Source organism: Gorilla gorilla, chromosome 17 (genome assembly GCF_029281585.2).
Source record: "Gorilla gorilla gorilla isolate KB3781 chromosome 17, NHGRI_mGorGor1-v2.1_pri, whole genome shotgun sequence".
Classification (NCBI taxonomy): domain Eukaryota; kingdom Metazoa; phylum Chordata; class Mammalia; order Primates; family Hominidae; genus Gorilla; species Gorilla gorilla.
Genome location: NC_073241.2, coordinates 22,425,036 through 22,444,505, shown reverse-complemented (window position 1 = coordinate 22,444,505; position 19,470 = coordinate 22,425,036). Strand labels below are relative to the sequence as shown.

The window sequence follows — 19,470 nt, the reverse complement described above, 5'->3', positions numbered from 1 at the left end:
GGTGGCCTCCCTGGCCTGTCTCCCCACTCTCTGGGCCTCAGTGTATTGTGTGTGAAATGGAGCCATCTGGCTGGAGAGGAACAGAGGGGTGGGATTCGGAGATCTTCACAATGCGGGCACTGGAACTAGCCTCAGCATCTTCAGCATGGGGAGAGTGGGGCTCATGGCTGGGGGCCAGGGGAAGGTTCACACCAAGCCCTGCCCCTTTCCACCCTGATCCCTCGGACTTTGGGGCCAGGCCCTCCCTTACTGGGGCTGGGCAGTGACACTACCTAGGAGCAGCCACCAGGGGGTGTCACGACCCTGGCGCTTTCTTAGGCAGAGGGTGGCCAGCTGATGCTGGGAACCCGGGCGCCTTCTCAGACCCGTAGGCCTCCAGCTCAACCTGCCGATGACACTGGCGGTGAAGCTGAGGTCCGAGGAATGGGGACTGGGCAACAGGCTGGAGGAAAACATCTCGGTCAGAGCCACGCCCCTGGGGGAGTTCCCAAGAGCAAACCCAGAGTGAAACCCAAGCTTGTGATCCTCTCCAGAGGGAGGCCTGGTTCTCAGGGAACAGCAAACGGGAAGATGTCCCCAGATCCCAGGGATCAGGGCTTGGTCCAGCCGGGGACGCAGCCCAGATGGAGTGGGTCCAGAAGGAAACAGCTAGACACAGCAGCCTTCACCATTGGCAGCCCCTCCAGGCCGCCCTCGGGGCCTGCTCCCTCCTCTGTGCACAGTTCCAACACCTGGAGCAGGGTTCTGGGAAGGGCTGGTGGAGGTGGGCTGGTGGGAGGCGGTGATCACAGCCCAGCACCTGGATATCACCAGGGGCACTGGGGCCAGGGGCCAGGTGAGGCCAGGTCAGGGCTATCCTTCAGGAGCCCCGAAAACCTGGTGATTCCAAAGGGCCCATAGACAAACAGGGTTTTATGCCTGTGGAGTCAAGTCCCACTGGGTCTGAGCTCTGGAGGGCTGTGTCTCTGGGGCTCTGCAAGGGTGAGGTGGAGGTAGGCTCAACTGGTGTACAAGTCACTCTTCAATCCTTATTTTATTTATTTAATTTTTTTAAAAAAAATTAAACCAATAGAGATGGGGTCTCACTATGTTGACCAGGCTGGTCTTAACTCCTGACTTCAAGCAGTCCCCCCATCTCAGTCTCCCAAAGTGCTAGGATTACAGGGGTGAGCCACTGCACCCGGCCTCAACCCTTATTTTGGCCTGAGAGGAAAGGCTGTGACCCCATTTGCAGGGGAGAAGACTGAAGCTGAAGGGGCAGGCCTTGCTCTGGGTTGCACAGCAGCAAGAGAAGTGGGAGCTGGCCATGAGACTTCCTGGACCCGACACGCTGGTGGGGTACAGCCTGGTTCTCCAGGTCCCATGGGGCTCAGCCCAGGACTACCTCGGGAGGTGAGGGACTTAAATCCTCTCCTTCATTCTCATCACCCCTTCCCCCATCATTTCCTGAGGAAGGACATTCAGGGACCTGAAGGGGTGGCCTGCCCCTCCACACCTGTGGGTGTTTCTCATCAGGTGGGACAAGAGACTGAGAAAAGAAAGAGACACAGAGACAAAGTATAGAGAAAGAAAAGTGGGCCCAGGGGACCTGCACTCAGCATATGGAGGACCCACGCTGGCACCAGTCTCTGAGTTCCCTAGTATTTATTGATCATTGTCTCTACCATCTCAGAGAGGGGGATGTGGCAGGACAATAGGGTAATAGTGGGGAGAGGGTCAGCAGGAAAACACGTGAACAAATGTCTGTGTCATAAACAAGGTTAAGAAAAAGGTGCTGTGCTTTGATGTGCGTATACATAAACATCTCAATACATTAAAGAGCAGTATTGCCACCAGCATGTCCCACCTCCAGCCCTAAGGCAGTTTTCTCCTATCTCAGTAGATGGAATATACAATCGGGTTTTACACCGAGTCATTCCTTTGCCCAGGGACAATCAGGAGAGAGATGCCTTCCTCTTATCTCATCTGCAAAGAGGCCTTCCTCTTTTACTAATCCTCCTCAGCACAGACCCTTTACGGGTGTCGGGCTGTGGGATGATCAGGTCTTTCCCTTCCCAGGAGGCCATATTTCAGACTGTCACATGGGGAGAAACCTTGGACAATACCCGGCTTTCCTAGGCAGAGGTCCCTGCAGCCTTCTGCAGTGTTTTGTGTCCCTGCTTACTTGAGATTAGGGAGTGGTGATGACTCTTAACAAGCATGCTGCCTTCAAGCATTTGTTTAACAAAGCACATCCTGCATAGCCCTAAATCCATTAAACCTTGAGTCGACACAGTACATGTTTCTGTGAGCACAGGGTTGGGGCTAGGGTTACAGATTAACAGCATCTCAAGGCAAAAGAATTTTTCTTACTACACAACAAAATGGAGCCTCTTATGTCTACTTCTTTCTACATAGACACAGTAACAGTCTGATATCTCTTTCTTTTCCCCACAGGGACCTTCCTGGCTGTGCCTCGGGTCAGGACTAGAATGACACCCATTCATTTCCCTGGGCCTTTGCTCGGGTGGTCCCTGCACCCTGGCCTCTGCCTGACGAGGATGGTGGGGAGAGGAGGGGGGACATCCCCCACACTGCTGTCTCCACTGTTCCTGCTGCCCAGGCATCTGGGCTTCCAGGACTGCAGCGGGTCGATGGGTGGGCTGGCCTGAGCCCAGGAATGCACTTCAGCTCCTGGTTGAGCAATGTCACTGAGGCTTGGGAGTCGGGTAGCGGCGGGAGGAGGCGTCCACAGGCCCCCATACCGTGAGAGGCAGCCGTGGGAACAGCCTACCTCTAAACAATCACTGCGGCCCAGGCTGACCAGGGGCTCTGGCCAGACATAGGGGCCTGGCAGGCTGTGTGGCCTGTAAGGACACAGTCTGTCTCTGTGCCTCAGTTTCTCTGCTGCCCAGATGGAGGCGCCCGGACTCCAGATGTAGACATCTGGAGCAGGCAGTGTTCAGCTGGGGAGGAAGCGGGGAGGACTGTGGGGGCCATGTGGGAAGGATTCCACCCCACATCACCTGCACCCCTGCTGAGCCTGGTCAACGGAGCCCCTCGGTGGGTCTTCACTCCCCTGGCTGCCTCCCATTTAGGCACCCTGAGGCCTGGGGAGAACAGAGCCAGCCCAGTTTTAGGCACCCTGAGGCCTGGGGAGAACAGAGCCAGGCCAGTGTCCCCAGAGAGGCTGCACTGCCAGCACAGTAGTAGCGGATTTGGATTCACGGAAGCAGAACTGCAGCCAGGGTGGGAAAGAGCTGCAGGTGGGGTGGGGCCCCCACATGGCACAACCCCCCTCCCTGGAGGTCCATGCTGCATTTCCAGGACAGCAAGTCCCAGGGATGGATGGTGCCGGGTACCAAGGGCTAGAGGCATGGTCTGTCTGCATTTCCCACGTCAGTGTCTCGTAGTCACCAGCATTTGATGCGGTCAAGTCCCGCTGTCCTCTGTGCAGACTGGGAAGCCCTTGGTCACCCTGGGGGTGTTGGGGGACCCAGGCCAGGCTGCAGAAGCATAAGGACTTGAACCCGGGTCCTGAGTGACACCACCTTGGGTCCTCCTCCTTCTGCGTCTGTTCAGCTCCACCTTGATGCTGACTAGGCTGGGCCATGCGGAGAGGGTTAGGGGATAGAGATGGGAGCTGGGGAGCAGGGCTCCACTCTGGGAGGGGGGCAGCCTTGCCGGATCCAGGGCAGAGTTAAGCGGCCCCAGCTCTGCTTTCCCAGAGCTGCTGAGAACCTGGGGAATGGTGTGGAGGTTCCAGGGAGCCCTGCCCCTACCTGGCAACAGCAGTGCAGCAGGCACCAAGTTCTCCTGCACATTGCGACAGTGTGACCATGGGCTCTGGCAGGCGGTAGGTGGGGCCTTTGGACCTACCAGCAGTGAGGGAGTTAACACAGCAGCTGACTTCTCTAGGCAAAGAAAACTCCCCTCAGACGCTTTGCTGCCTGGCCTCCTGCCAGGAACAAGCAGGAGCTGAAAACTAGAAGTTGAGGCGTGAGTTTGGCCACTCCGTAGTGTGCACTTGGTGAGGGCAGCAGCTCAACACAGCTGCCAGCCATCTGTCCATTCACCCATCTGTCCATCTGGCAGCCCGCTGTTCAGACCTGTCTGTCTGTCCGCCCATCTGTAAGCCCATCTCTGTCCCATTGTCTATCTGACCATCTTTCTCTTACTGTCCTCTTTTTCTAGCTATCTGGCCTGTCTGTCGATCCATCTTCGTGTCCGTCTTAAGCCCCCACCTGTTTGTCCATCTGTCCAATTACCTGTGAGTCTATCTATGCATCTTCTTGTCCATTCATCTGCCCAACCATCTGTCCCTCCGTCTGCCCACCGGCCTCCCCTCTCCTTCTGGGCCGCAGAGCCATGGCCCAGGACTGCGGAGCCATGGTTGACCTGGTCCTGCTGGGGCTGGGGCTGGGGCTGGCGCTGGCTGTGATTGTGCTGGCTGTGTTCCTCTCTCGACACCTGGCCCCAAGTGGCCCCCAGGCCTTTGTCCATGCTGCTGTTGCTGCTGACTCCAAGGTCTGCTCAAATGTTGTACGGTGAGTGAGACGTGGGAGGAAGCTGGGTGGCCCTTGGCAGCCAGCCCCTCCTGGAGAAGGCGTGTGTGTGTGAGCATGTGTGTGTGTGTGTGAGATTATGTGTGAGTGTGAGTGTGTGTGGGTATATGTGTGAGTGTGTTTGTGGGGTGTGGGTGGGTGTGAATGTGTGTGATTGTGTTTGTGTATGTGTGAGTGTGTGGGTGTGTGTGGGTGTGAGTATATGTGAGTGTGAGTCTGTGGGGGTGTGGGTGGGTGTGAATATGTGTGATTGTGTTTTGCTGTGGGAGGGTGTGTGTGACTGTGAGTGTGTGAGTGTGAGTGTGAGTGTGTGGGGGTGTGGGTGGGTGTGAATATGTGTGATTGTGTTTTGCCGTGGGAGGGTGTGTGTGACTGTGAGTGTGTGAGTGTGAGTGTGTGGGTGTGTGGGTGTGTGTAAATGTGTGTGATTGTGTGTGTGAGTGTATGTGTGGGTGTTTGTGGGGGTGTGTGTGTGAGTGTGAGTATGGGGGTTGTGGGTATGTGTGAATGTGATTGTGTGTGGGTATGTGTATGTGTGGGTGTGTGTGCGTGTGTGTGTGTGCACGTGCACTGGCCCAGGAAGCAGGAGCTGTGTGTGTGGGCTTCAGCACCTGCAGGCTTGAGCGCAAGGAGACAGCCTCAGGGCCCTTGCACAGAACAGGTGGCAGTGTGTGCCCGTGGGGCAGATGGGGACTTTGGGACAATGGTGGTGTGTGAGTCCATACCTGGCTCCAGGATTCAGGAGGCCCATTTGCATATCCCAGGTGGGAACCTGTCTGGCCCCGCCTGACCCTGCTGGCTGGTGCAGGCCCCTTCAGTGAGGCCAATTCTCCAAGGCTGGGGTCTTCTCCCAGGGTCATGGGTGAAGGGGTTTGGAGGCTCCCTGCGTGCTGCTGGCCTGCTGGGGTACACACAATGCTGCCATAGCCAGTCTGCCCCAACACCCAGCCCGGGGCCACATCTCAGGTCTCTCAGTCCTGAGGAGCCCGGTGCCCCACCCCTCACATCCTCTCTTCCTGAGTCAGGGCCTGGGTCTCGTGAGCTGAGTGACTGATACTTGGTGTCCTGGATGAGGTCGTGATGGAGAGGGGCCACAGTGGGTGTTTCCTGATCCTCTTCCAGGAAGGTGCTGCTGCCACTGCAGGGAGGACACATACAGGATGCCCCTTCCTGCCCCCTGCCTCCCATTGGGCCCACAAAAGCCAGGGCAAGCCTCCCCTCCCTGCTAGCCACCTGGTCTGCTTCCCAGAAATTCTGTCTTGCAGGCTGTTGGGAGGATCCCAGTACTTTGTAAACTAAAGCAAGGAAGGAGTGGTCATTCTCTCTCTTTGTTCATTTATTCACCTTTTCATTCATTACTTCTTCCCTCCATTCCCCCATCTGTCCATCCTTCCCTGTCCTGATTGCTCACGCCACCCCCCTAGCCCCTCCTGACCTGATCCTTTGGTTTCTCTTCAGGGCTTTCTGTCTCCTCCCACAGGGCTGAGAATGGCAGCTCAGGGGCAAGTGGGGGCTGGGGACTGCTTAGTCTCCCCAGTGGCTCTCAGGGGATTTGAGGGTTTGACGCCAGCTGCCACCCCGGGCTGTGCCCCTCCTCTGCTCAGGAGGACATACAGGGATGCGACACCCACTTAAACTCGAAGTTGCAAAGATGCAAATGAGACTGGGGTCTCAGGCACCAGAGACCACCCGTGGGCACGTGGCTTTTGGGAGTGGGGACCTGCTGCCACAGATCTCTGAAGAGTCTGGACCTGCTGGGTCTCACCGAGTGACTGTCTGGGGGTCTCCATAGCATGCCCTGCTGTGTGCCTGACGGTCACTGGTTGGGTAGGGGTCTCTACTCTAAAGCTCCCTCTGCCGGCATCCCCTCGAACTCTCCCTTGGTGAAGAGAGGATGCGGTTTGCCCCAGTGTTTTATCAAACAACTCTCTCCACTTCCAGTTTTAAGAAGCTGAGAGTGGAAGAGAGCCTGGGGCTGGCCCCAGCTGCTGCTGTGAAACAGAGGTCACTGGATGCTGGGACCCTGGCCGGGCTGGCTGGAGGCCTCAGGAAGAGGCCTGCTACAGCGTCATCCTGGCCAAGATTCCTCCCTGCAGAGGACCCTGGCCACACTGCCACAGGGTCTGCTGGGGCCACCAGAAGCCCATGCTCCTGCCTCCATCTCTCCCCTCTGTGCTCACCTCTCACCAGGAGGCCCTCCCAGAGTTCAGTGTCCTGCTTTTTTTTTTTTTTTTTTTTTTTTTGAGACGGTGTCTCACTCTGTCACCAGGCTGGAGTGCAGTGGCGTGATCTCAGCTCACTGAAACCTCTGATTCCTCAGTTCAAATGATTCTCCTGCCTCAGCCTCTTGAGTAGCTGGGACTACAGGTGCCAGCCACCATGCCCAGCTAATTTTTGTATTTTTAGTAGAGACGGGGTTTCACCATGTTGGCCAGATGTTCTCTATCTCTTGATTAGCCCGCCTTGGCCTCCCAAAGTGCTGGCATTACAGGAGTGAGTCATGGCGCCCGGCCTCATCTCCTACTCTTTCAGCACCAGGTTTTATTCTTAGGATTCTGCTACAGCCGGAGCCCCTGGGTGCGAGCTCCTAAGCTTTCTGTGAGTGTGAACCCAGCACCGTGCCTAGTAGACATACAAAAGGAGCATGGTGACAGTGAGGTCTGTCATCTCCAGCATAATGACTGCTTTGATCCTTGTGAAAAAGGTGATTTTTGGCTGGGTGTGGTGGCTCACACCTGTAATCCCAGCACTTTGGGAGGCCGAGGGGGTGGCTCACTTGAGGTCAGGAGTTGGAGACCAGCATGGGCAACATGGTGAAAACACGTCTCTACTAAAAATACAAAAATTAGCTGGGCATGGTAGCGGGTGCCTGTAATCCCAGCTACTTGGGAGGCTGAGACAGGAGAATCACTTGAACCCAGGAGGCAAAGTTTGCAGTAAGCCAAGATTGCACCACTGCACTCCAGCCTGGATGACAGAGCAAGACTTGGTCTCAAAAAAAAAAAAAAAAGAAAGAAAAGTTTATATTTTTGTTCTAATGGTTATCTTAATATCTTCATTCTATAATTATATGTTTTATATAATTATAATAGCTATATAAGATATAATACCCCTACTATGTTGTTTTTTGGATATTCTACTCGTTCCTGATGGTTAATTTATGTGTCAACTTGGCTAAGCTATGGTGCCCCGTTGTTTGGTCAAATACTTGTCAATATCTTGCTGGGAGGTTATTTCATAGATGTGGTTAATACTGACAGTCAATTGACTTTAAGTAAAAGAGATTACCCACCATAATATGGGTGGGCCACCTCCAATCAGTTGAAGGCCTTAAGAACAAAAACAGGTTTCCCAGAGAAGCAGGAATTCTGCTTCAAGACTGTAACACAAAAACCCTGCCTGAGTTTCTGGCCTCCTGACTGCTCTACAGATGTGAGGTTCCAGACTTCGAGATCAACTCTTACCTGAATTTATAGCCTGCTGGCTTGCCCTACAGATTTTAAACTTGCTAGTCCCCACAATCATGTGAGCCAATTCCTAAATAAATCTCTCTCTATGTATAATCTATTGGTTTAGTTTCTCTGAAAAGCTTTCACATCCAGTTTCCTGGATGTTAAGAATTACTAAAACTAGCTAGTAACTTTTTTTTTTTTTGAGACAGAGTTTTGCTCTTGTTGCCCAGGCTGGAATGCAATGGCACAATCTCAGCTCACCGCAACCTCCACTTCCTGGGTCCAAGCAATTCTCCTCCCTCAGCCTCCTGAGTAGCTGGGATTACAGGCATGTGCCACCATGCTTGGCTAATTTTTGTATTTTTAGTAGAGACAGGCCTTCTCCATGTTGGTCAGGCTGGTCTTGAACTCCCAACCTCAGGTGATCCACCGCCTTGGCCTCACAAAGTGCTGGAATTACAGGCATGAGCCACTGCTCCTGGCTTCCAGTAAATTCTTCTTTTCCGTGATGTGTCTCTTACCTCTAATAATACTTTTCTTCTTAAAGTCTACTTCATTAAAAATAGTTATGCTGGACATGGTGGCTCATGGCTGTAATCTTGGCACTTTGTTGGAGTTCGAGGTGGGTGGATCACTGAATCCCAGGAGTTCAAGACCAACCTGGGCAACATGGCGAGACCCTGCCTCTACAAAAAAATATGAAAATTAGCTGGGTGTGGCTAATATAATTCTAAGTTGGAACACTTGTAGTCCCAGCTACTTGGGATGCTGAGGTGGGAGAATCGCTTGAGCCTAGAAGGGAGAGATTGCTGTAAGCCAAGATCACATCACTGCACTCCAGCCTGGGAGACAGAGTGAGGCTCTATCTCCAAAAAAAAAAAAAAAGTTATACAGCTTTCTTGGTTAGTGCATGCATGACATATTTTTCATTATTTTCCACCTCTCTGTATCCTTATATAAAAGGCATTAGTTGGGTTTTACTTTATTTTCAATTATTTTAATTTTTATTGTCCTTTTAAATGTAACTAATGATTTATTTGAGTTGAAACCCACCACCAATTTGTTTTCCATGCCTATTCTATTTCTTCTTATCTCCTCTCACATCTTGTTTTGGATTTATTATTTTTATTATTTAATTTCCTCCTTCTCTATTAGTTTCATAACTGTGCAGTCTTAGAGTTATTTTAAAAGATGACTGGATTATTTTAGAGCTTACAACATGCATCCTTCACTTATCGAAGTCTAACATGAGCTAGTACTTTTTGTTGTTGTTGTTGAGATAGAGAGAGTCTTCCTCTGCTGCCCAGGCTGGAGTGCAGTGAAGCAATCTTGGTTCACTGCAACCTCCACTTCTTGGGTTCAAGCAATTCTCCTGCCTTAGTCACCTGAGTAGCTGGGACCACAGGTGTGCACCACTATGCCCGGCCAATTTTTGTATTCTTTTTTAGTAGAGACAGGGTTTCACCATGTTGGCCAGGCTGGTCTTGAACTCTTGACCTTAAGAGATCTGCCTACCTCGGCATCCTAAAGTGTTGGGATTACAGGCGTGAGCCACCGCGCCCAGCCTATGAGTTAGTACTTCTATCCTCTTCCTAGTCAGTACAAGAACCTTGGAACAGGAACTAAATTTACCCCCAGTGACTTATATGCTAATATTTTTGTGTATTTTAAATATGTGTGTGTGCATAGATGTACCTGTGTGTTTTTTGTGTTTTTATTCTTATTTATGTTGAGAGTGTAGAGCTATGTAAGAGTAAAGAGAATTGTGTAATGAAGCCCCACGTATCCATTCAATTTCAACAACAATCTTATGGCCAAGCTAATTTCATGTATACTCTTTCCTGCTTCCCTCTACCCCACATTATTTCAGTGCAAATCCCAGATATATAACTGTACCCATACATATTTCAGTATGTTTTACTTATTTTAAACCCCACAAGATATCATTTTCTATACTACTGTCATTTTATACCAATAACATTCATTTAGATTTACCCACACGTTTACCCTACCCTCCGGGTCCTGTTTCAAAATCAAACCCATGCTCACAGGCCAATTTCTTTTTCTTTTAGAGACAGGGTCTCACTTTGTCACCCAAGCTGGAGTGCAGTGGTGTGATTATAGCTCAATGCAGCCTCCAATTCCTGGACTCAAGGGACCCTCCTGCCTCAGCCTGCCAAGTAGCTTGGACTATAGCTGTGTGTTTTATTATTATTTTGTAGACATGGGGTCGGGCTATGTTGTCCAGGCTACTCTCAAAATTCCCGGTCTTGAGCAATCCTCCTGCCTCAGTCTCTCAAAGGTTGGGATTACAGGTGTGAGGCAAGGCACCCAGCTCAGCCACAGAGCCCTGTTGCATCTCTCTTACTAGGAGCAAGAGCTGACTGCCCCCTCATCCCCATTCCAGAGTGTTGGGGCTGTGTTCAGCTGAGGCCAGGCCACTGGCATGGCCCAGGGAGTGGGATCATTCACTGCTGCCCCAAATGTGAGATCGTTCCACCTTGACAAGACTTCCTCATCCAATCCCTTTACTTGACAGCTGGGGAAACCAAAGCGCACAGAGCACCCCCAGCTCACTCGGGGTCTCAGAGCTGATCCATGAGCAGAGGCCGAGATCCTGGGATCTTGTCCCCCAGCCACCCCGCAAGCTTACTCCCTTTCTGCTGGAAGAGATGGGGCTGGACCTCGACCAGCAGCCCTGGCCTGGACATGACTGTGCTCACGCAGGTATTGAGGCCGAGATGCCCCGGCATCATATTTCTTTCTCTTTTTTTTTCTTTTTTTTTTTTGAGACAGTGTCTCTGTCACTCAAGCTGGAGTGCAGTGGCATGATATTGGCTCACTGCAACCTCTGCCTCCTGGTTAAAGTGATTCTCCTGCCTCAGTCTTCCAAGTAGCTGGGCCTACAGGCTTGTACCACCACGCCTGACTAATTTTTGTATTTTTACTAGAGACGGGGTTTCCCCACGTTGGCCAGGCTCATGTCGAACTCCTGACCTCAGGTGATCCACCTGCCTTGGCCTCCCAAAGTGCTAGGATTACAGGCATGAGCCATGGCGTCACTTAAATGTAGTGAGAGGCCGGGCAAGGGGCTCATGCCTGTAACTCCAGTACTTAGAGAGAACGAGGCTGTCCGATCACCTAAGGTCAGGAGTTTGAGACCAGCCTGGCCAACATGGTGAAACCGTGTCTCTACAAAAAAATAGAAAAAAAAAATACCTGCGTGGTGGTGAGTATCTGTAGTCCTAGTTACTCAGGAGGCTGAGGCATGAGAATCACTTAAACCTCGGAGGTGGAAGCTGCAGTGAGCTGAGATGGCGCCACTGCACTCCAGCCTTGGTGACAGAACAAGACTTTGTCTCTAAATAATTAAATAAATAAATATGGCTGAGCATGGTGCCTTAGGCCTGTAATCCCAACACTTTAGGAGGCTGAGGCAGGTGGTTCATGAGGTCAGGAGCCCGAGACCAGCCTGGCCAAGATGGTGAAACACCAGGGGATCCTGTGCGAAGCACCATGGCTTCAGCTGGGGTGGGAGGAATGGGTGGGCCTCTCTCTAATGACTTATCCTGGTGTTTGTGTTTCTAAAGATTTGATTGTGGAGAGCATATCCGATGATGGGGATTTGTAGGTAGGTAACTACTTTCCACGTAAGATCCAATGGGAGAGAGTTCCCAGGGGCCTTCGGGGTATCCATGCTGCTTGGGAGGTTAAGGGAGGGGGCATGAAATCAAAACGAAACAGGAAATAGGTGTCATACTGTATTTGGTCTTTTCCAGGTTTATTGGCATAATAGTTAGAACTGTCTCTCTGGGCCATGAGGGTGATGTGTTATTTGAAGGTGGTCTTTCCCAGAACACCTGGCCTTTTCTTTTCTGCCTCTGCCAAACATCACAGCCTTTGGGTTGGATTAGTCAGCACCCCTTGGGATTGTGCACAAAATGTTTGGGGTTGCATCGAGTGTCACCTGTGGTGAACAGAATCTGAGGGACACAACTCTCTCACAGGCACTTCCTTCAACCTGGAGACAGAGTTCTCCTGGTGTGTGCCCAGGGGTAGAGGAGAAATTGACAGTCGGCCTCTGAACTTTCAGGACTTTAAAAAGCACTCATGTTTCCATCCTCACTGTTGACTCCCGGCTTAAAGGGATCTCCTGGGGTGAGTGAGGAGGCGGGATCGGACCCTGGCAGTCTGACGGCAGCACCTGTGTTCCTCTGCACTGGGCCGTGGATGACATTGCACACCTTCGTGAGAATCAGGAATTGAGGCTAACCACATCTGAAATTGAGATGGGCCTTGAGTCATATAAATAGTTTGGAAAAGATGCATTTTACTACGCTGTTGAAAGAAACCACTTATTTCTCACGCCAGCAGGATAAATGGTTTTCAGTATCCACTTAACTGCTCATTGACTCTTACTGTAGATGAGGAGGTGGCCAGCAGCCCCTGCCCTCCCCCAGTTGTAGGCCCAAGGTAACCAGCAATTGACTGGATATAATGGAAGAGTGGTGCATTCGGAGGTATCTGTATTAATGGGACCCACATGATATGGATGAGAGCTATTAGGGTGAGAAAAAGCCTGGGAGCACAATGAAATATTTAAATATTAAACAAAACATTGTTGAAATCTCCATTGTACTTTAGTACTTGAAGTCATTCTTGTGGTCATCACTGCCTTTCCCAAGCATAACAAGCTACTTCATATCACATAGACCCGTGCCATGAGGAATGATGATGTTTGTAAAATGCCAATAAAACAATTGCCTATATAAGCCACAATGTTTCATCCATATATTTCAATTTCCATGTGTAAGTATAGTTCAAATTTCAGAAATTTATTATTATCTAATAGAATATGCATGGTATATCAATGAGCAATTATCATACTGTTTCTATTAACAATTATTTGTATGATGAAAAAAGCAGACTCCCATTCTTGGATTTTTCTGTTTGCACACATTAGCATGACAGCCCCATTTCCACCTGACATGTGCCAGCAAGAGGCCAGGAACAGAGGCTTTTCTTATTAACTAAGATATCTAAATGTATTACGTATTCACATTTAGAAACTCTAAATATCATAAAAGGTTAGCAAGGAAGTTTCCCTTCCACTCTGAACTTCCAAACACCAAGTCAACATTTTTGTTTGCCTATCATCCCTGCAATCTATGTGCAAATAGAAACATGCACCTGGAATGCATGCTGATGTGTGATCGTGTTTACACAAAGTCCTCTGCGCCTCTGCATATATCACTGGGCAATGCACCTTAGTTATCATTCCACATTTCAAATGTAAATCCATTGTATTGTTTCAGAGCTATAAATTACTGCACCCTATGACTATTCCCGAAATTACTTAAGCACCCCGCTATGGGTATCCATTCGTTCTGTTTCCAGTCTTGCTCTTATAACCAATGCTGTAGTGAACAGCACTGTGTTAAGAAGTGGTGAACGTGGGCATCTTTGTCTTGTTCCCGTCCTCAGGGGGAATGCTTTCAACTCTCCCCCATTCAGGAAAATGTTGGCTGTGGGTTTGTCATAGATAGCTTTTATTATGTCCATTCTATGCTGATATTGATGAACAGTTTTAATCATAAAGAAATGCTGGATTTTGTCAAAGGCTTTTTCTGCATCTATTCAGATTATCATGTGATTTTTGTTTTTAGTTTTATTTATGTGACGTATCACATTTATTGACTTGCCTATGTTAAACCATTCCTGCATCCCTAGTATGAAACCCACTTGAATCATGGTGGATTATCTTTTTGATATGCTGTTGGATTCAGTTAGCTTGGTTGTAGCATTTCTTATTATTCCATCTGTGGAACGTATTGGTTTAAATAATGAAAACATGTTCTATCCCCACTGCTTAGCACTTTGTGTTTAATAGCCTTCCCAACAGAGCAACACAAAAGCAGGAGCCCTGCTAGTCTCCCCTTAACCCGGAATCCCCCCTTCTCCACAGCTCGCTCATTGGACAGGATAGACTGGGAGCCCAGGCCTCAAGGTAAGGACGTGCTCTGTCACCTAGAGGTGCAGTGCTTGGGAAGGCCAACCTTGGAGGGTTGCCTGCCAGCTTTACAGTGACAGAGGTGTTGGGAGGGACTGATCACCAATGCATAAGGCTGTGCTTTGTTGGTGACATAAAGGATTGTTTCACAGATTGTTGGGGAGGGACAATCCCAAGGCCTCCCCCGGCCCTGGTGCTGGCTGTGCACAAAGGCAATAACAGAGGGATGCTGGTAAGGGCTGACCTGTTGCTGTGCTGGGGAGGAAGGTGCTGGGCTGAAATTCAGGAGGCTGAGGATGCAGCAGTCCCATAGGAGGTACATGACCTTCAGGATACATTTTCTTCATTGATGATCAATGGAAATGAGAAATCACTGACTATTTTTTCTATCATTGGAATCTACTCTCTACTGCTCATGCTGTTCCTGTCTTTTGGGGAAGATGGAGGATTAATCAGTGTGCGCAGCACTGAGTGGAAGGAAGGAGAACTGTGACAAAAGTTAAGGAAGGATGAGAGATGGGAGGGCCCTTCACCCAGCTGCTTGCAGAGTCCTCCTGAGGAGGAAAGCCCCATGGCTCCCTGGTGAAGGAGCAGTGAGGGATGCGTGACTCCCACAGTGAAGTTTGCAGTATATCTGAGGACACCCAGGCTGGTCCATGAGGAGCCAGTGGCAGAGTGAGAAGCAGAAAGGCCAGGAGGGTGGCTGGAGGCCAGGCTCTGAGTCATTCTCCATGTGATGGAAACAGCCAGAGCCCAGTGGGCTTGGAGGTACAGGATGCGGTGGCTGATGACAGAACAATGTGGAGAGAGGCGTCATTTGTCAAATCCTTACTTTGTTCTGGGCATTGTGCTAAAAATTCTGATGGCTCATCCCATTTACGGGCTGAAAGTTGCAGAGGTTTAGGAAGCTCGCCCACGATACTGGAGCCCCCATCTCCTACCCTAGTGCTGTCCACCTTCTCACCCAGCCACCACTTGTTTCAGGGGAACACACAGAAGTGGTAACCTCTTATGGATAGGCAAGTAAATTCTGCTGTTTTTGTTATTCACAGAAAACCACTGGCTTGTGTGAGGTGGGAAGGTGAAATACCAGAAGTATTTCATCTAGTTATTTCTACCTACACAACTCCTATAGTATTGAAATGCATAGGTTAGCATTTTTGGCCAATTTACTCTGCATTCTGGGTTAAAGGCTTTTATTTATTTATTTATTTATTTATTTTTGAGATGGAGTTTCGCTCTTGTTGCCCAAGCTGGAGTGCAATGGTGCAATCCTGGTTCACTGCAACCTCCGCCTCCAAGGTTCAAACGATTCTCCTGTCTCAGCCTCCCAAGTAGCTGAGATTATAGGCATGTGCCACCACACTGGGCTTTTTTTTTGTATTTTTAGTAGAAATGAGATTTCACCATGTTGGTCAGGCTGGTTTCGAACTCCTGACCTCAGGTGATCTGCCCTCCTCGGCCTCCCAATGTGTTGGGATTACAGGTGTGAGCCACCACGCCCGCCCTAAAGTCTTTTAAAATTCACTTGTATAAGTTGACTTAGTTTTCTTTAACCTTGTAGAAAAATACAAAAATGGCAAACTCTTTTATCACACAAATAATGTCTTTTTAATGGAGTGATTTTTTTCTAATCGAGGTATTATGTACTTTTCATTTACTAATTATTGTTTACATTTGAAGTGCTTTATGAATTAATATTTAATTGCACAGATGAAGATTACTAGTTATAGGCATTTTACTAACCAATACTCATTAAGCATAGCGTGGATTCATATGACATCAAGGAGCTATTTTATTTGGTAAAATGAAAAAGCACAAGAATGAACGAATGCAAGAACTGAAACAGTGGAGACACCTAGAATGACTTGTCTAAGATCTAAATCATTTTGTCGTCTTCCCAGCGTACTTATTATCCTGATCATTGTCATCAGCATTGTTTGGGTCCTTTTAGCACAGATTTCTCAAAAGGGGTAACTCCATAACTGTTGGAAGCTTACGAATTCATATAATTTTTAAGAGGTCAATTTGGAAGTACCTATCTATTTTAAAATTCCAGTAACCTGGGAATTTCATCCCATGTCTAGAGTCTTTTATGTAAAATATTTCCACAATTAGGAGAAATATGTGCATGGGGATTTTCTATGTAGTGGTGTTTTGATAGAATAGAAAATTGGGATAAACCAAATTTCCATCATGAAGGAAATAGTAATATGCTGAATAATAATACAGCGAATATTATGCAGGCTTTAAACATCAAAAAAGAGTTCAACTTCTGACTTCCGATGATGGTGTTGAAGCAGGTCACTGCTGGTTAACATTTGATTTTCTCGTTAGCGACGCCGTGGAGGGCGTCCTCATTAGCGATGCCGTGGACGGCGTCCTCGTTAGCGATGCTGTGGACGGCAACCTCGTTGCCCATGCCCTTGGTGGAGTCCCCGTCTGCGATGCCCTGGGCGGCGTCCCCGTCGGCGATGCCCTGGGCGGCGACCCCGTCGGCGATGCCCTGGGCGGCGTCCTCATTGGCGATGCCCTGGACGGCATCCTCGTTATCGATGCCGTGGAATCCATCTTCATTAGTGATGTCCTGGACAGCATCCCAGTTGGCGATGCCCTGGGTGGCGTCCTTGTTAGCGATGCCGTGGACGGCATCATCGAGAGCAATGCCCTGGATGGCGTCCCCGTCGGCGATGCCCTGGACGGCGACCCCGTCGGCGATGCCCTGGACAGTGTCCCCGTCGGTGATGCCGTGGAAGGTGACCTCATCGGCGAAGCCGTGGACGGCATCCCAGGTGGCGATGCCCTGGACAGCATCCTCATTGTCGATGCCCTGGACGGCGTCCTCGTTATTGATGCCGTGGAATCCATCTTCATTAGCGATGTCCTGGACAGCATCCCAGTTGGCGATGCCCTGGGCGGCATCCTCGTTAGCGATGCCGTGGACGGCATCATCGAGAGCAATGCCCTGGATGGCGTCCCCGTTGGCGATGCCCTGGACGGCATCCCCGTCGGCGATGCCCTGGACGGCGACCCCGTCGGCGATGCCCTGGACAGTGTCCCCGTCGGTGATGCCGTGGAAGGCAACCTCGTCGGCAAAGCCATGGATGGCGTCCCAGTTGGCGATGCCCTGGACGGCGTCCCAGGTGGCGATGCCCTGGACAGCGTCCTCATTGTCGATGCCCTGGACAGCGTCCTCGTTATTGATGCCGTGGAATCCATCTTCATTAGCGATGTCCTGGACAGCATCCCAGTTGGCGATGCCCTGGGCGGCGTCCCCGTCGGCGATGCCGTGGAAGACGACCTTGTCGGTGAAGCCGTGGACGGCGTCCCAGTTGGCGATGCCCTGGACGGCGTCCTCGTTATTGATGCTGTGGAATCCATCTTCGTTAGCGACGCCCTGGACGGCATCGTCGTTAGCGACGCCCTGGACGGCGTCCTCGTTAGCAATGCCCTGAATGGCGGCATCGTTAGGGATGCCGTGGACGGCCTCCTCGTTAGCGATGCCCTGGGCGGCGTCCTTGTTAGCAATGCCCTGGGCGGCATCCTTGTTTGTGAAGCCCTGGGCGGCATCCTCTTTAGTGATGCCACGGATGGGGTCCTCGTCAGCGATGAGCTGGACTGCATCCTCGTCAGCGATGCCCTGGACGTCGTCCTCGTCAGCGATGCCCTGGACAGTGACACCGTCAGCGATGCCATGGATGACGTCCCCTTCAGCGATGCCCTGGGTGGCATCCCCGTCAGCGATGCCCTTGATGGCGTCCCCGTCAGCGAAGCCGTGGACGGCGTCCCAGCCAGCGAGGCCCTGTACGGTGTCCCAGTCATCGAGGCCCTGGACGGCGTCCCAGTCAGTGAATCCCTGGATGGCGTCCCAGTCAGTGATGACGTGGATGGCGTCCTCGTCGGCGATGCCCTGGACGGCGTCCTCGTCAGTGATGCCCTGGACAGTGACACCGTCAGCGATGCCATGGACGACGTCCCCTTCAGCGATGCCCTGGGTGGCATCCCCGTCAGCGATGCCCTTGATGGCGTCCCAGTCAGCGAGGCCCTGGACGGCGTCCCAGTCAGCGAGGCCCTGGACGGCGTCCCAGTCAGCGAGGCCCTGGACGGTGTCCCAGTCAGTGAGGCCCTGGACGGCATCCCAGTCAGTGAATCCCTGGATGGCATCCCAGTCAGTGATGACGTGGATGGCTTCCTCGTCGGCGATGCCCTGGATGGCGTCCTCGTCAGCGATGCCCTGGACAGTGACACCGTCAGCGATGCCATGGATGACGTCCCCTTCAGTGATGCCCTGGGCGGCGTCCCCATCAGCGATGCCCTGTACGGTGTCCCAGTCAGCGAGGCCCTGGACGGCGTCCCAGTCAGTGAATCCCTGGATGGCGTCCCAGTCAGCGATGCTGTGGATGGCGTCCTGGTTGGCGATGCCCTGGACGGCGTCCTCGTCGGTGATGCCGTGGACGGCGTCGTTGGGGGTGCCCTGGACGGCATCCTCGTCGGCGGTGCCATGGACGGCGTCCTTGTCAGCGGTGCCGTGGATGGCGACCTCGTCGGCGGTGCCGTGGAAGGTGTCCTCGTTGGTGGTGTCGTGGACGGCGTCCTCGTTCGTGATGTCGTGGACGGTGTCCCCATGGGGAGCTTGAAGAACACAGAATAAAGGTCAGTTCCCTGGTGGTGGAGACTGTAAATCACCCAGGGGGTTGCTTGGTGTGGTGCATGGAGTTGGCTTATCACAGCATGGGCCAAGCTGATGCTGGGACATACTCCCAGGTGGACCTGCACTAGTGAAGCTAAGGGATATGTCTCAGAACACTTTCTGCAGTCGGAATCAGTTTCCAGGTTCAGGTATGCATTATCCGGTGAAGTGGGGAAATATAAAAACTAGAAATTGACAAATTCATGAAAAGCCTTCCATGAGTGCAAGTGTGATTTTTTTATCCACTTTACATTCAGTATGCATTCACACATACAAAATATTTTTACAAGAAATCAGAAATTTTAATTTTTGTCAGTTATGTTAAATCTAACTTAGCTGCCAACATAAAGATTCTCATTTACTTGGTCTCGAGAAAATGTAGCACATAGTAAGTAGACCATAATGTTTATTAAATGAAAACACAGAGCAGAGATAGGGGAGCTGCTAGGCAGACTGGGTTGCACCTGATTACCTGGATGATAATAAACTGCACAAAACCTCGGTCAAATTAATATTGAAACTGCCTTTTGCTTGGGCTCGTTTCCCTTGCGGAAGAAGGATGACCAAGAAGATGAACAGGAAAGAAATGAGAAACTGAGGCCTTTGCTTAGTAGCTAAAGGCCACCTTCTGTAACACGAAATAGTCTACAAGTGGCCTTGAACTCTGCCGTGATTCAGTGACAGAGTTCCCTCATGTCTTCTACCCAGGTTGAAGTCCAGCAAAATTGCGACTGTCCTCTTTACAACTTGTGAGACCACACTGCTTCTGCATTT

General features: G+C 50.8%; 1 protein-coding gene across 1 annotated transcript; it reads right to left on the bottom strand.

Moving 5' to 3' along the window:
• Positions 1 to 16,274: 16,274 nt before the first annotated feature.
• On the bottom strand, positions 16,275 to 18,509 carry LOC129528439 (uncharacterized protein DKFZp434B061-like). The gene is given in 4 exon segments (XM_055368836.1): positions 16,275 to 16,767; positions 16,816 to 17,091; positions 17,329 to 18,240; positions 18,328 to 18,509. Coding segments are annotated over 4 exon segments (1,863 nt in total).
• Positions 18,510 to 19,470: the final 961 nt, after the last annotated feature.